Raw genomic sequence first — 15,130 nt, 5'->3', positions numbered from 1 at the left:
CCAGCATTGTCTTGTATGTGGGCGGGGCGGATCGGGGGTGTTGTTTCCCTCCTCCCTTTTTTGGGGTGAGGAATGATGCACGGGGACGCATGGTGAGGGAGTGCTGGCATGCGTAGGCTGCTGATAAAGAGATAGTGACCACTGCGGAGGAAGCAGCAGGAGGTTGACGGCTGCTGGATTTTGGATGTAAATCAAGCGCTTTGCGCTCACTGCAAATTCCAATTCGGAGCCCGCGGACGGTTGATCAAAGATAACTTCCTTGTTTATGGATCTCAATTCCTGTGCTCAAACACCATCTGCGGTACGACGAAGATTGGAGACGTGCCCCCCTTTGAGCCGCCCCAGAATTATCTCCTTCAGTTTTATCAGCTCAAAGCTTACAAGACACCAAACATGACTAATTTAAGACTAAGCAACTATTAAAAGAATGTTCTGTGAAATGCAGACAATATTTGTTCAAATTTTGTTTTTGTTTTAATGGTAGAAAGACAAAATAATCTCTTGCAAGAAATGTAAGCAGAAGTTTTACTTTGACTTAGCTTACTTTAAAGCTCACTTGATAAAATACCACCTCAATGTATTTTACACGTATTACATCAAAATTCCAATTCAGAGTACAGTCACAAATTGAAGGTTTTAAATATGAGGAAAAAATGTATATTTTCCAACAAGACTGAACAAAACAACTGGACAAAAACAGCATTTATTATCGACCCTGTTCAGCACCATGACATTCTTTCCACAGTTCAACCCCAGAGACAAACTTGTGGCTGAAAGATGACATTTTTAACAACAAAATGTCGACGCAGGTTGACATTTATAAAAATTTGTTCTAATAGACAATCACATGACTTCAAAAGAGTGCAAATTAACCCACAGTGCAAGGTCCACATTGTCAACAGTACAAAAACGTGAGGTAGTGGTCTGACATTTTAAAAACAAAATAAAAAAAGACAAACCTGAGCAATATTTAAAAGGACATTACAACTGCTACAAACATGATTGATTGATCCGTGCATGTAGTAATACGGTGCGAATGAGCTATAATGCCTCATGCCCTGTTAAAGCAGCATAGATTTAATGTAGATAATGAGTTAGTAACGCCATAAGGTTTTATTATATGCACCATTTACTGCCCAGTTCCTTTCAAACAATCGTAAAATCCAGCACAAAATGTATTCAACTCTCCGATAAAGACAATCTTATAAAAACAGAGCAAGTCAGGCATGCAGTGATAAACTGATTGTGGGAATATGCAAATGATCATCCATGTAGGATTGAGGTAGATATGCTTGGTTGTACAATGTGAGGTAGTTGAGTTTTTGCACCATTTACCCAAACAAGAAATGTCATTTTTCTTTAAATGCAATAAAGTGACAGTTTAAAAGAGAGTCAACGGAGTTAATACTGAGCGTACCGGTTTAGGGAGGACGCATTCTGCAGGGCGTAATGACTGGCTGGTTGGTGATGCGAGTTTTGATTGGGCGGCATGAGTGCGTCAAACACACTCTTATTTGGCGGCACGGACTGCAGCATGTTGTCCAAGTCCATGATGAGCGGAGGCGGTTGGACGGAAACCCGTCCGCTGGGGACGACGGGCCAGTAAGCGTGGCCCAGAAAGCGACCCGGCGCCACATGAGAGCTCCCGTAGCCGTAAAGAGGAAGTCCAGCGTGGAGGGGCATTAGAGACCCGCTGTTGAAGCGCATACTTGGCGGCGCGACTGCATTGGGTGGCGCGTATTTGGCATAGGAGGTGGGCAGCTCCCAAGGGGCTGCAATAGCATCCCGTCGCGCCGATTTATGTAACGGCGGTTTGTAGTCCTCATAAGCGCCTGATCCCGCCTGACCGTCAGGGGGGAGACGCTTCCTATGAACGGACACCCCCTTCCAGTCTTCCTCGGAGGAGGAAGAGGAGGTGGAGGCGGGGCTAGCCGAGCTGGCAGAAACGCTGCGGGCAGAGGAAGCGTAACGGGGACGCGGCGGGGGCGATAACTGGGGGCGCGATAGCTCACCCCAACAGTCTCTCATGCCCGCGTCCATAACCCCCGAGCCGCTATTGGGACGAAAACTGTGGAGCAAAGAGTCGATAGCAAAAGATGAGTCCAGCTTGGGTCGGAAGAAGTCCTCTTGGGGTGGGGAGAGGTTCTTGGGCCGCGCGGGAGGGAGGGGGGTCGCGGGGTCGGTGGGCGACTGAAATTCTGGCTTGTGTCCCTGCAGGATGTAAGGGGCCAGATCCTGGGCAAAGATGGTCTCATCCTGGCGGGACACGGCCGTGTTCTGCCGCTTTAAGAGCTCCAAAGGAACGCAGCTCAGCTCCACGGCCCAGAAGTTACCTTTGCCCTGAGGCTTGCTGGGATCTTTTAACACCTGCGGGGGGGGGGGAAAGTATGAATGGAAAATGAATATTCAGAGCGGACAACCCAGCTTCAAACTGGTTTGAGGTTTCAGCCAAAGAAGTACAAATTTGCAAATAGAAGCACTGCTTATACAGTTTTGCCCAAAACTATTCATAGCCTAGCTAACCATATAGTCACGTACGGTAACTGTTCATTCTTATTTGTTGAATGATCGACTCAATGCTGAAAATGACAATCGCAAAACATGGCTATAAGACAGTGATATAAAAACATTCACTTTCATTGTTTTTTAATTTTCTTAAACAGCTGGGATAGGCTCCATGCAGCATGCCCGCATACCCTAGTGAGGATAAGCGGTTCGGAAAAGGGATGGATGGAAGGAAATATTCATTTTCCATTCATATCTGGCAAGTTTGAAGAAACTATTTGGTCATTTTTAGCATAGTCTCTACAGAAGTTGACTCAACTTTTTTGGAGAAAGGGTTTGAATAATTTTGGAATTGGGACTAAATTTAGGCCTAGACCCCCCCCCCCCCACCCAAAAAAAGAAAAAGCTGTATGCATCACTTAACACAATTTATTTGTGTCATTCCAAACTACATAGCTCCAAATAAGTAGTAACATTTTTTTCCTAGTTCTCAATTATTTTGGGTTCACCTCTGCTAGCTAGACACTTCATTAGGTGCATGAAGACAAAGAACAGCATCAAAAAAATTCTGCGTTGTGTCACTGTTTTGAATGTAATTTGTGGCGGTGTGTTTTGTGTGCGGTACAGTTTACACTGGAGAAAAAAAAACGTTTTTTTTTTAATTTACTCAATTTTATTTCCAGTGGTTGCACAAAATAAAACCATTTGGATCGGGATATTTGCTAAAGTTAAATTGAGTAAATTCCATAAAAACTTTATTTGGCCCCTTTCATGTATTCTAAAAGGTCACTGAAAATATTAGTGCACCTCTAGTGCAAGTGGAATGCATCTTATCCAAATGGTTTGCATTTGCAATGGTAGTCACTCAAGATGAATGTTATATCCTCACTTTCACTGCCAGTGTACGTGCTGGTGTTACAAACCTTCACAAAACAGTCATATGAAGAAAGGTTGTGCCGCACAGAATCCCTCCAGCCTTTGTAATTGCCCTTAAAGAATGGGAAGAGGCTACTGATCTCCTTCAGAATCTGTAACCAGACCAACAACAAACATATAAATCACTACACGAGTCTGAATATGGCAACAATGGCAAAGTTCTCTTGACACTGATTCACAACTACTTTAATTGAAATATATTTGAGATGCATGTTGAGGCTCATGTACCGTACTGTATCTAATCATGCTCTCGATACATATCAGCATCTGGTTTCTCTGCAGTGCAAGCTTATCACAGCAAACCCAATAGTGGCATGGCTGGCAGTCACTCAAGTGTCAACAAGCCTTGCTGTTTTCTTTCTAATATTGACATTACATTTATAGTAGTGGCAACAATTACATGCTGTTTTCTTCAAGAAATGCAAACTTTGAGTGGAAGTTAATGACTTGCTAAAGTCAAACAGGTCCGTGCGTAAAACACCCAACGCAGCATTGCGTGCATTTACAGTCAATCGCGTGTATATTTTATAATGTAATTTACCTCCGATAAAGTCAGCTTCTTCTCTGGAGAGCGTTGAATCACCATGGCAATCATTGCCAGGTACGAGTATGGTGGTTTGGGGTACCGCTGATAATTCTTCTTCTTGCCGCCTCTTGCACCGGTCGTCACCCGGGTACCGCTCCACGCATCCCGGGGAACAGCTTCGAGTTTGGGGTCGGCATCGTGAACGTTACCGTACGACGGCTCTGGCGCTTCTAGTTTATCCATGAATGAGCCGCTGAAGTGCGCTTCTGCGTGCTTCTCGAAACCCGGCGGCGGGTGCTGGGGGACCATTTGAGCCGAATGCTGCTTGCTCCAGTGCCGGATCGTGGAGCTCCGAGCTACGTAAGCGGGCGGGCAACTTTGCCGCGGATCCCAGCTCAATTCCAGCTGATGGTCTCCGAGGTGGGTGAGAGCGGGTGGTGCCATCGGGCCGTGCCCCGGCCACTGCTTTGTCATGCTGATGGTTCCAGCACGTTCGGACAGGAGGACGGAGAGGTTGAGAGAGAGAGAGAGAGAGAGAGAGAGAGAGAGCGCGAGAGCGGGGGGAGGGAGAGAGAAGGGGGTTTGGGGGGGGAGGTCGCTCGAAGAGTCGGTCCTTAACTTGTGGCAGACTGCTGGCTCCAGGCTGACTATTTGAAGAGCAAACAATTAACAGTTTCATGTCAATCCCGCTGCGTAATCGAGAAGAGAATGACGCGTTATCTGAGAACAGGACGGGGTGAACGCCGCAGGGGTGGGTGGGATTGCGGGGGGTGAATTTGGATGCGACAGTAAACCTGTAAAATTACCTTTATGATATTATCAATTTACCACTTTAACGCACTGATGCAGAGTTTGTTCTGGAGACTGTGCGCATGTCAAAAGATTTACGCGCGGCCGTTTGCGTTTTGTCAGGGAAGATACTTAACTCATGAAGATAAAATATTTCAAAGGGAACGTATTTACCTCATTATCAGCCGCAAACTGCAGTCATTGATCAGTATTAAGTGATACTGCAGACTCTATAAAGGAGGGGTAATGGGGGCTGGGTTACAAGTGGTAATTTCGATTGAGGTTTACATTTAATCAACAATTTCTTCCAGGCAATATACAAAAGGAACAATTTACAATTATTACATACACACAAATATTACTACATTAATCCGATTTTTGAAGCATTTCTCTTCTGGGATTCTTTTAGAATAGATTGCAGTTCAATTCATCCCAGAGAACCCATTCGATTATGGATAGTGAGATGCAAAATTTTAAAAGGAAAACTTGCACGCATAACGGCAAGGCTTCATTTTCCAGGGATGTTGCTCACAGTTGGACTCCTCGGAGGACTTTGCAGGATGTCATTCACCCCAGAAAGTGGCGAGTTTCGGGAATGCGCATCTTTTGTTCCAATTAACGTAGTGCTAATGTGCCAACTCTTGCTTCCCAGCAAGACAGTGAAAACAAGTTGGATTAGCAGAAACCCCGTTGACAAGCTGATGGCCAACACTCTCCTTCCCCAAAAAGAGAAGCTGCTTAGCATGTGAGGAGATTCTGGGGCCATTCAACACCATTTGGATGTTTTGTGCAGGGGCTTACAAGCTGCGAAGTGTCCTACATGGGCAGGACATTCACACCTTGGACAAGAACAGTCTTGTTTGCAAAATATTCCCTTGGAAAAGCCCTGAATCAACAAAACTAGAATTTCCGATGCTAGTTCACGCGCTGAGCGGACAGTAACAGTTTTTATTATGCCTATATATGTACTAATGGTAATATGCGAGGCTGTTAAGAAACAATGAAAGAAAGTAAACAAACATCCGCTACTTTTTGGAAACTGGCTATCTATTCAAATAATTATGGGTACACGTCATACAGCCCACTGTACATAATGACCACAACTACATTTAAAAAATGGTTGTTATTAAAACATTTCTAGTACTGGCCCACATGAGATAATTTAAATGGCAATTGGCCCTGTTTAATATCACCAAAATGGCAAAGATTGACGACACCTATATCAAATTTTGGCAATGGTATTTAATTCAAACATTTATTATACGGACCCCGCATTACGGCTCTCAAATAGCAAATATTGACACCACATGGTTCTGGCAAATTATTTCATATACACGTGTAACTATAAACTTCATATCAATCATATAGAAAACACTGACAATCCCATTTTTGACAAGTGGTTGTTCAAATTGTCCAAAAGTTACATTAAATCCCTCAAAATGCAAATTGACGATATATACGAATTATGGAAAGTGGCTTTGTTAAAATGAATCATATATTTAACCTAATTGCCCCACAATAAAAAAAACAACTTTATAATCCTCAAAATCTTGAGGCACAAATATTTACTTTCATTGTTTGTACACATGCAGCTGTTTTATTTTTAAACTTAAATGCAATTTCTTAAAATAAACAATAGGTCTTACCTGCTGCGTGATTCAATTTCGCAGTCCCTTTCAACTTTTTCTTTAATTACTTACTTAACCTTCACCTGCTGCAACTTGCTGCTGATTTAATTCTCTGAATCCTTGCCCAGACAAAATAAAGTGTGTGTCTCCATCTAGTGGTTTTAACTCAGTATCTCTATGTTATGCAGTCCTTTACAACTCCCACAAAATGCATTTGATTTTCATGTAATGGATTTGAGCCACAGCATTTTGTGTAAAATTGAAATCAAATGTGTAGACAACGCCCACGTTCACTATGCACAATGTTTGGAAGTAATTTGCATGCATAAAGTACTCAGTGATTTAAATACCAACTGTCAATCTGTCTCTTCCTGTGCTGGAGTGCCGCCTAATGAGTTGTTTGGTCTGGATTTGTGTGCTATGCCGGAGAAAAGTAGCAAACCATATGAATGGGAAAACAGGTCCGTGCCAATCGGTGTATCATTCGGTCATTCTTTTTCAAAACAAAACGGGAAGTAAAAAAACCCCAACATTTTTTGCTAATTTTCCTTCCAAAAACCAAAATGAAAAAACAAAACAAAAAAACGGATAACAGGAATAACAAATTACGATTCTGTGGCCAAATGAGAAATAAAAAGAATAAAAAAACAAACAACCGGCGATCTACGTTTCAATGTGCTTCGGAAATTGTTCGGCGTAAAGTACACGGACGGTCCATGTACCTTACGTTCATTCTATTTTTAATTGTGAAACGCAAATCAAAAAACAAATTTAGGGTTGTATTTTCAATTTTCATTTTTGAAACAAAAATAGCATATTCATTTTAACGCCCCTTTAAAAAATAAACTACGAAATATGTGGAGTTTTCTGGAAAGGGCTCGAATTTCCGTATTTCCAGTCTCAATAATAAATTTTCAATTTTTACGCTTTTCAGCCGTTGGGTAGCGCTGCAGGAAGCACCGGAAGTAGTGTAGTAGCCACTAGCTTCGCTTTGCGAGCGAGAAAGCAAGAGAAAGTGCTTGCAATCGTTTATTTTACAACGTCAAAACAGTAGCTTCCCTGGTCCACAAGAGGGCGCTCCGGATTAGCGCATGCAAGAGTCTCAACCATAACATCCCCCTTTCTGAGTACATTATGAACTACTGTAATTCGAAATGTTTCGATGTATAATGTAGAATGTAAATCTCGGACTAGAGGTGGTGTGAAGGAAGAACCATTCAGAGGAGAACTTTTGGAATTGCTCTGTTAAGGGCACAGGGACGTATTGGGAATTCCGTGGGCATCAGTGTTTCTCTGTGTTGTAGTCTCTCTTTAGCACATGTGACACATTCAGACACTATGTTTTGGTAGCTGCAAGTGCGGACTCCACTAAATAGACGAGACTGAGACGGCTCCGAATTGAAGGGCTTGCTATCGTTTATTTTACAACGTTAAAACAGTAACTCTTCTGGGCCACAAGAGGACGCGGATGCTATGAGTCTCCACCATAACAACCATGTCGCCCAGACTTCAAATTGTTTTTTAAATTATTGTATTGTTTGTAAAGTGCTTTGTCGCAGCTCTATGAAATGTGGTATATAAATAAAAATTTATTGTAATAAAAGGCCATAATACGCAAGTGTTAATCAATAAATTAACATAAAACACAATATACAATTGACACCGGAAAAGAGCCGAAAATTTCAGCTCTGATCAAAAGCCAGCGAATAGAAGTGTGTCCGCCTGGGTGATAACGTACATTTTGGCCACTTATGCTCCACTACCAACATAAATAAATAAACACATTATAATAAATAAATAAATAAATAAGTATGTATATATGTATGCTCGCATGCACGCACAGATGCACGCACACACGCGCGCACGTACGAACGCATGCATGTACATATTTTCGTTTAAGAATTAAAAATCGAAAATAAAAAAATGTTTTTGACTTTATAATATCCAATCACCAAAAGAGACACGCACCCGGTTTTATTTATTTATTTTATTTCTACAACAGAACATCGAATATAGCACGGGACACAAATAGAAAAACGGCTCGTCTATTTATTTTTGGATTCACGGAAGTTGACCCGACAGCATTTCTCGTACTGACCAGAAGCAACGATTTGCATTCCACAGTGAGCCAAGCAGTCATCATGACGCGTCACTAGGTGGCGCTAGTGTGCAAAGTGCCGATCAACAAACAGACGAAGAAAGCTGGCTTCCATTGGTGCACGTGACGTGACGTGAGGTGTGCCGGTAATTTGGAACAGGTGTGCAGAACGGCATTCGTCGAGTGCAGCGCACAGGTGCGACAAGATGGCGACCGACTGGGACCGCCCGCTTGGCGTTTTCTCGGGTAAGTGAGCACACGAGGAAATGTTTGTCTTTTTTTTGGCCGTTTCTCACAATGCCATTTTGTTTGTTGCAGGATTTGCACACTTGAGGGACGCAACTTCGTTTGAACAAGCAGAAAAAAAAAAGATTGGCTTGGATTGGTGCACGTGACGTGAGGCCTGCTGGTGATTTGGAACAGGTATGCAGAAGGGGAATCGTCGAGTGCGGCAAGATGGCGACCAACCGCCCGCTCGGCGTTTTCTCGGGTAAGTGAGCACACGAGGAAATGTTTGTCTTTTTTTTGGCCGTTTATCACAATGCCATTTTGTTTGTTGCAGGATTTGCATACTTGAGGGACGCAACTTCGTTTGAACAAGCAGAAACAAAAGATTGGCTTAATTGGTGCACGTGACGTGAGGCCTGCTGGTGATTTGGAACAGGTGTGCAGAAGGGGAATCGTCGAGTGCAGTGCAGCGCACAGGTGCGGCAAGATGGCGACCGGCCGCCCACTTGGCGTTTTCTCGGGTAAGTTGGCACCCGTGGAAATGTTTCTTTTTTTTGGCCGTTTCTCACAATGCCATTTTGTTTGTTGCAGGATTTGCATACTTGAGGGACGCAACTTCGTTTGAACAAGCAGAAACAAAAGATTTGCTTAATTGGTGCACGTGACGTGAGGCCTGCTGGTGATTTGGAACAGGTGTGCAGAAGGGGAATCGTCGAGTGCAGTGCAGCGCACAGGTGCGGCAAGATGGCGACCGGCCGCCCACTTGGCGTTTTCTCGGGTAAGTTGGCACCCGTGGAAATGTTTGTCTTTTTTTGGGCCGTTTCTCACAATGCCATTTTGTTTGTTGCAGGATTTGCACACTTGAGGGACGCAACTTCGTTTGAACAAGCAGAAAAAAAAGATTGGCATGGATTGGTGCACGTGACATGAGGCCTGCTGGTGATTTGGAACAGGTGTGCAGACGGGAATCGTCAGTGCAGCGCACGGGTGCGGCAAGATGGCGACCGACCACTTGTCCTTTTCTCAGATAAGTGAGCACACGAGCAAATGTTTGTTGTTTTTTGGCCGTTTGGCCATTGCCATTTTGTTTGTTGAAGGATTTGCACACTAGAGGCATGCAACAGCGTTTGAGGTTTGAGCACAGCAATCTCAATTCACTTCCCTTTGCTTGATTTAGCACATTGTCCTCTTTGTTTGTTTTGCTATGATTTCAAATTATTTTGGTTTGTTTTAATGCTGGCCAGCTTTTTTTTTTTTTTTTCTTTTATTGTTTTCAATGACAATGCCTTCGTACTCGGCAATTGAACAGTAATGGTTCTTGTTTAACTCATTGTTTGGGGGTTTTATTTAATATAGTGCATTATATTTCAGGTGGTATGAATGTTTTGCAAACTTGTGATTGTGGTTTTGAGTACCCTTTCACGCCAAATGTCACGAATTTTCATTTAAACCCTTTCCGCTCCAAATGATCGAAAATCCCGACTGTATTCTTCCGCTGCCGGTTAAAAAAACCCAAAAAGAAACCTTTTGCAAGCATTCATTTCTCCGGTTTCCTGTCGGAGGGGACACTTCATCTGATTTCGACGGCCATGCTGTAATTTTGGACTGCAAACCTGAGGTAAATTGTGCTAAAATGAAAACATGAATGGTCTTAATGTGTACCTGTGCCGATGACAAGTATCCTTCAATACATTTCACGGATTCGGTTAAATGCTAGTTCACTGTTGTCAACCACAATGTATTTTCGGTAGCAAACACTCATGTATTTCCTTTAGAAACTGTCGCTCTAGCTAGTATCTGTAATTATTACAACATTTGCATGTGCAGTTTTAAACGTAATTTCTGTTGATTGTTTGCAGAACTAAATATGAAGGCAAGGCTCCTTCAATACAAAGCAAGCAGGTGGACCTCAGACCAGGTGAAAATAATTGTGTATAAAGTTTCATCTTGTTTGACATTTATGGATGGAACTGTGAACAAGTTGATTCCATCTTGACTGAACTGATTTTTTTTTTTTGTCTTAGTCTAATTGGAAGGGGACAGGCTGTCCAAATGTGCAAACTTCATAGATGCCTCAACAGAAACTGTTTTGTGAGCTGAAGTGACATGTTCATTGTCTACAATGAAAGGGTGCTCCAACTGAGTGGGAGCAAAAGCTTTTTTTTTTTTCTTCAAACAAATGTAAGCGACAAGGAGCTAATGTGCAGTGTGGTGGTTTTAGGGTGCACTCAGTCATAGTGATCAACACTAAAAACTTCTTTGACAAGCGTTTTCTTGTGGGTTATGTTGCAAGGTGGCGTTGGAGTGAGATGCGCAAGAGGCACCAAGATCCACCAGACGAGGGTGAGAAAACCAATAAAGACATAAATGACATGCGTGAAATATGAAATATATGAAATATATATTTCAATTGCAGTGTGAAGAAGCTGCTTGGGACGGGATACACCAAAGACGAGATCAGTGTGAAGACCAGAAATGCACAAAAGCAGGTTTGTAGGGTCAAAGAGGAGCCTGATGAATGGAAGAGCTGGGCAGAGGTAAAAAAAAAAAAAAAAAAAAAGCACATGGCAATTTGATAAGCAAGGGGCACAACTACAATGTTTTCATTTTTTTGTTTTTTGGGTTGCAGGGCCCGGATGAAGAAGAGGAGCAGTTCCACAAATGAAGCGTCAAGCGGCACACATGAGTATGATCTGTCCAAGGGTCGCCTGTAAATGTAGAACAGGAAGGGGCAGAGTAGTGAGCTTTGTGGTTTGCCTTGGTTGCGCGTAGGTTGGGAGCGTTGTTGCCGGTTGATCGATATTAGAAAGGTCTGATGGACAATGTTTTCGAGTCGATGGTTGGACACGTGTCTGTAAGGTTGAGTGCTCTTTGGCAAAGAATCTTGGAGTTGGTCAGCTGGTTGTTTGGCTTGTCTGGATCCAGAGCAGCTTTTTGTTGTTTGAGGAGGTCGATTGGAAAGCTGGCATGTACAGTGTAGGCAGGCTTTGTACAAGTTTGAAAAATGTGACGTGCATCACTAAAGATGAAAGTGTCTTTCAGGGTTGGGGAGGTGAGCGGAAACGAGAGGCACTGGACCCAGGGTAAGGAGTACCTCGACGATTGAAGTGACCGTATATAACCAATATTTGTTTTCTTCCTTTTTGCGGTTTTGGCTGGCGGACGAGTCGGATGGTTCAAAGGTCAGGTAAGGAAAGCCGACAAATGCCTTTCAATCAGACAAGTGTCATGTGTCACCCCCGTTGATGACTTGCAGGGCAGGAGTGGAGTGGGACGGCCCGACAGGCAGCAAGAATGGCCGGACGAGGGAAATCATGCGCACACAATGAAGTGAGCAGCACGCAACTAACTAGCAGGCTATGCATTTTGCAGGCTGGGCGATGAGCCGGATGGGACAAAAGGACGCCCGAGTGAGGGTCACAGGCTAAGTCGACGCTCCAATCAAATAAGCAAGTGACATACAACTAGGCTAATATGTTTCATTTCTGACGCTTTTGCTGTGTGGATTCTGCAGCCGTAATCGGGACAAAATCTGAGGTGGACCACTTCCCCGAGAGGCGTTGCTCTGGACTCTTCTGCGTTGGCAGACCCATCCCCCCGACCACCCACCCACCCAGCGAGCGAGCGAGCCATGTCCTGAGGAAAAACGGCTTCCCTGAAGGAGTCTGCCTGTCGTGTTGAATTCTTGTGAAATGCTGTTTGAGTTGACATTGCGTGAACTGTTGCCACCTGCTCATCGGGGAAGGGGTTCTGTTCGCCGTCTGTGCTCACTTCACGAGGTGGTGGTGTCACGAACCTTGGTCCACTGTTTGCTTGAAGGGCTCCACGAATGCACTTGACTTGCCGTTGCAGGATGGAGGAGGAGCCGCTCGGGACGGAGCCCACCGCGGCAGCGTAAAAGTGCAAATGTGTGGCAATATCATGGCAATGAGCAAAAGTGTCATGTTGTGCGTTGGTGCTTCTTTTGCAGGCCATAAGAGGAGCCGGACGGAAGGAAAGGTCCGGCCGGCAAAGGCAACAACACACTTGGCAGCGAAAAACAAGTGGCACAACTACAATTTTGCTGTTGCAGAGCTCAGACGGAGCGATTGCACACCTAAAATCAAGAATTAAGCGGCACGGCTGGTTGCCTGTGTATAATTTGTCTGCGAGAGCATCTCCATGGGGAACAGGTGGGTTTTTTTTATGCTTTTGGTGTGTCGTGTATTTTGTGAATTTGGGCTGAACGATGATGGAAAATCTAATTGCGATATCCCTTCCGCCCCACAAAATTGCGTTTTTTTGTTGTTTTTTTCGTGCCGGATGCCGTCAACAGGATGTGATTAAAAAATATATATTGTCATTGTTAAATGGCATTTAAGGTTTCAATTAGTGTGAATAAAATGTCTTCCCTCACTCTTGGTTCTATTGGATTAAGTTCCCTTTTTTTTTGTCACCCTGTATTTACTAGACTGTCAATCAGTAAGGCACCAACTAAAATGCAGATAGACAAATCTAGCTTTCCACTATCAAACACGGACTGCACTTAATCACTCAATGATATGAATGTGTAAATCAATGCAACGTGTGCAAAGGTGAAAGCTTATTGATCTCCAAGTCGGAAATGTCGCATAATGCGTTTCATCCGTTGACATCTGGACTAGCATGTTTTCGGTGCTCTTTGTGGCCATTCACGAAACAGACGGCATCCTGCTCTGAAAGCCCTCCGCTTTCTCCACACCGCGCCAACCCATTAAATGGCATTCTGTGCGATTACGAAGTTGCGGATTGTCAAATTGCGATTAAAGTGCAGGTGCAATTCATCGTTCAGCCCTACTTGAGAGGTCTTGTTTGTCTGCGTTGTAGGGCTAATTCGTCAAGTGACCGGCACAAAACAAATCTCTTTTTTGTTTTGCGCGGTGGATGACTCGGACACAAGGCCAGTGAGCAAGTATGTACACCCCCAAAATTGGGAATTGTGGCTCAAAAGTCATTGGTCCCACCTGTCCTGCTCGTCCAACCTCATTCCCCTCTGTGTTCGCTCCCTGCACGTTGTGGGATGGGCAGAGAGGCAGGCAGCATCCGGCAGACGAGGGGAAGCCACAAAGGAGACGTTGGATGGGTCCAAAGGAGCCAGATGGGTCAAAAGTCAGCTCGATGTGTCCGCCTCGCATCGGCCAGTGGTGAGCCTGCAGTCGATGCGAACCTTCATAAGATTTTTGGCCATGATTTGTCATATTTTCCCGCCTTCTGCTTAAGACTGTTACTCAGCAGCAGTGGAGTGGGATGGTGCAAAGGACCACCAGTTGGGAGTACTCACCACTCAAGCAGCCCATCAGGTGACAAACGCACACCTGATTGTACTGACTATTTTGCAGGATTAACAATGAGCCGGAAGGGGCGAACCCGCAATGAAATGAGCTTGTGACGTCCAACTACAGTATATCCTCTGTCTCTGTTGCAGAAGCCGCAAGGTACGAGAGTTACCTGGGAGAACCACAACAGGGTCAGAAGTATGTGTCAAAATCAAAGTGACTGTTCCAAAAGTAAAACTGTTCATGTGCTTGTTTAGCAACGGTGGAAGCGGAGCCGGATGCAAGGCTGGGCCAAGGTAACGACACGCATGGCAAATATAGAAGCAAGTGGCACTCAATGTCAACAACAGGGAGAGTATGTATATATTTTTTTCTTCTTCCACTTGGTGCGTGTGTGTTTGTCTCCTCTCTGTCACTAACTCACTGGGTGTGCACTGACTAACACTAACAGCATTTTGTACTGAGCCGTGTGTCAAGGCAACAATGATTTGTTGGAGTAACTTGTTCTCTGAAATATTGTTTTGACATGTTTGTATTTTCTTTTGTCTGAAGCGACATGAAGCGCTTCCTTTTTGTATGTTCTGAAAGTGCTTTTGTACTCCAATTAAAACTGTGAATTGGATAAACCCCTTGGGATGAGCCATCTCATTTTAGAGGGCTCTAACAATGTCGTGTCAATTGATCTTTTTGTGTGTCTGTCAATTTTATCAATGCAGTCTGGTTTTGGCTCAGTCAGGTGACTGCGTTTCGACTGACCCTCAACCCTGTTTGCCAATTGCGCTCAAGTCAGTAAATGAGTTTGCGGCGATGAAATGTAAAATCTGGGATCGTAATTATTGCATGTTTCGTTGAACGTTGGGACGCCACCTTTGTTAACACTCGTTACGTATGTGACATGTTGATATATGAGCATTTCATAACACCGCTAACAATACAAAGTGACACGGTCAGACCCGAATCTTCTTTGCTAGTTGGCAGTCACTGAATATGTTTGGACTGCTCAAATAAAAGAGCATCAACTGTGTAAAAGCAATTCATAGAAAACATGTTGCCAAGCAACTGCCTCCCAATCTTTTCACCCCAACCACAGGTCCGCAACCCCCGTGTATAGAAAAAACCCCCCGAC

General features: G+C 44.0%; 1 protein-coding gene and 2 long non-coding RNA genes across 11 annotated transcripts; 2 read left to right on the top strand and 1 right to left on the bottom strand.

Annotated features, from left to right (window-relative positions):
* Positions 1–657: 657 nt before the first annotated feature.
* foxh1 (forkhead box H1) lies at positions 658–6,775 on the bottom strand. Of its 4 annotated transcripts, XM_086020839.1 has the most exons (5): positions 6,403–6,775; positions 4,931–4,986; positions 3,983–4,614; positions 3,429–3,533; positions 658–2,367 (listed from the first exon to the last, which is right to left on the bottom strand). In XM_086020839.1, exons 3-5 carry the CDS (start codon positions 4,439–4,441, stop codon positions 1,402–1,404), a joined length of 1,530 nt encoding a protein of 509 aa, XP_085876965.1. In that variant the 5' UTR covers positions 4,442–4,614; positions 4,931–4,986; positions 6,403–6,775; the 3' UTR covers positions 658–1,401. The 4 variants fall into 4 exon arrangements, with proteins under 4 accessions (XP_085876965.1, XP_085876963.1, XP_085876966.1 ...); XM_086020837.1 differs by lacking the exon at positions 4,931–4,986; XM_086020840.1 differs by lacking the exon at positions 4,931–4,986 and having other exon boundaries at positions 3,983–4,610.
* Positions 6,776–8,609: 1,834 nt separating this feature from the next.
* On the top strand, positions 8,610–12,566 carry LOC147127643 (uncharacterized). 6 transcript variants are annotated; one of them, XR_015084417.1, is made up of 10 exons: positions 8,610–8,728; positions 8,801–8,972; positions 9,045–9,231; positions 9,302–9,488; positions 9,561–10,328; positions 10,570–10,628; positions 10,735–10,891; positions 11,004–11,053; positions 11,127–11,897; positions 11,967–12,566. It is a non-coding gene; the product is annotated as an uncharacterized LOC147127643 (long non-coding RNA). The 6 variants fall into 6 exon arrangements; XR_015084418.1 differs by having other exon boundaries at positions 9,561–10,628; positions 11,127–11,247; positions 11,340–11,897; XR_015084416.1 differs by having other exon boundaries at positions 9,561–10,628; positions 11,967–12,120; positions 12,225–12,566.
* Positions 12,567–12,576: 10 nt separating this feature from the next.
* Positions 12,577–14,546, top strand: LOC147127642 (uncharacterized). Its single transcript, XR_015084420.1, has 5 exons — positions 12,577–12,882; positions 13,556–13,640; positions 13,757–13,872; positions 13,949–14,163; positions 14,262–14,546. It is a non-coding gene; the product is annotated as an uncharacterized LOC147127642 (long non-coding RNA).
* The last annotated feature ends 584 nt before the right edge of the window (positions 14,547–15,130 follow it).

The sequence above is a fragment of the Filicampus tigris genome, chromosome 21 (assembly GCF_054856515.1).
Source record: "Filicampus tigris isolate MCC_2025a chromosome 21, RoL_Ftig_1.0, whole genome shotgun sequence".
In the NCBI taxonomy this organism is placed as follows: Eukaryota; Metazoa; Chordata; class Actinopteri; order Syngnathiformes; family Syngnathidae; genus Filicampus; species Filicampus tigris.
Note: the sequence above shows the minus strand (reverse complement) of the source record. Positions and strands in the feature narration are given on the sequence as shown.

What these genes read in the sequence shown, in the direction of transcription:
- foxh1 (XM_086020836.1), bottom strand. An exon ending in AGAAGCTGACTTTATCGGAG is followed by an intron (nt 3,534 to 3,982) that starts GTAAATTACATT and finishes GTCTGGTTACAG; the next exon opens with ATTCTGAAGGAGATCAGTAG. An exon ending in CATATGACTGTTTTGTGAAG is followed by an intron (nt 2,368 to 3,428) that starts GTTTGTAACACC and finishes CCCCCCCCGCAG; the next exon opens with GTGTTAAAAGATCCCAGCAA.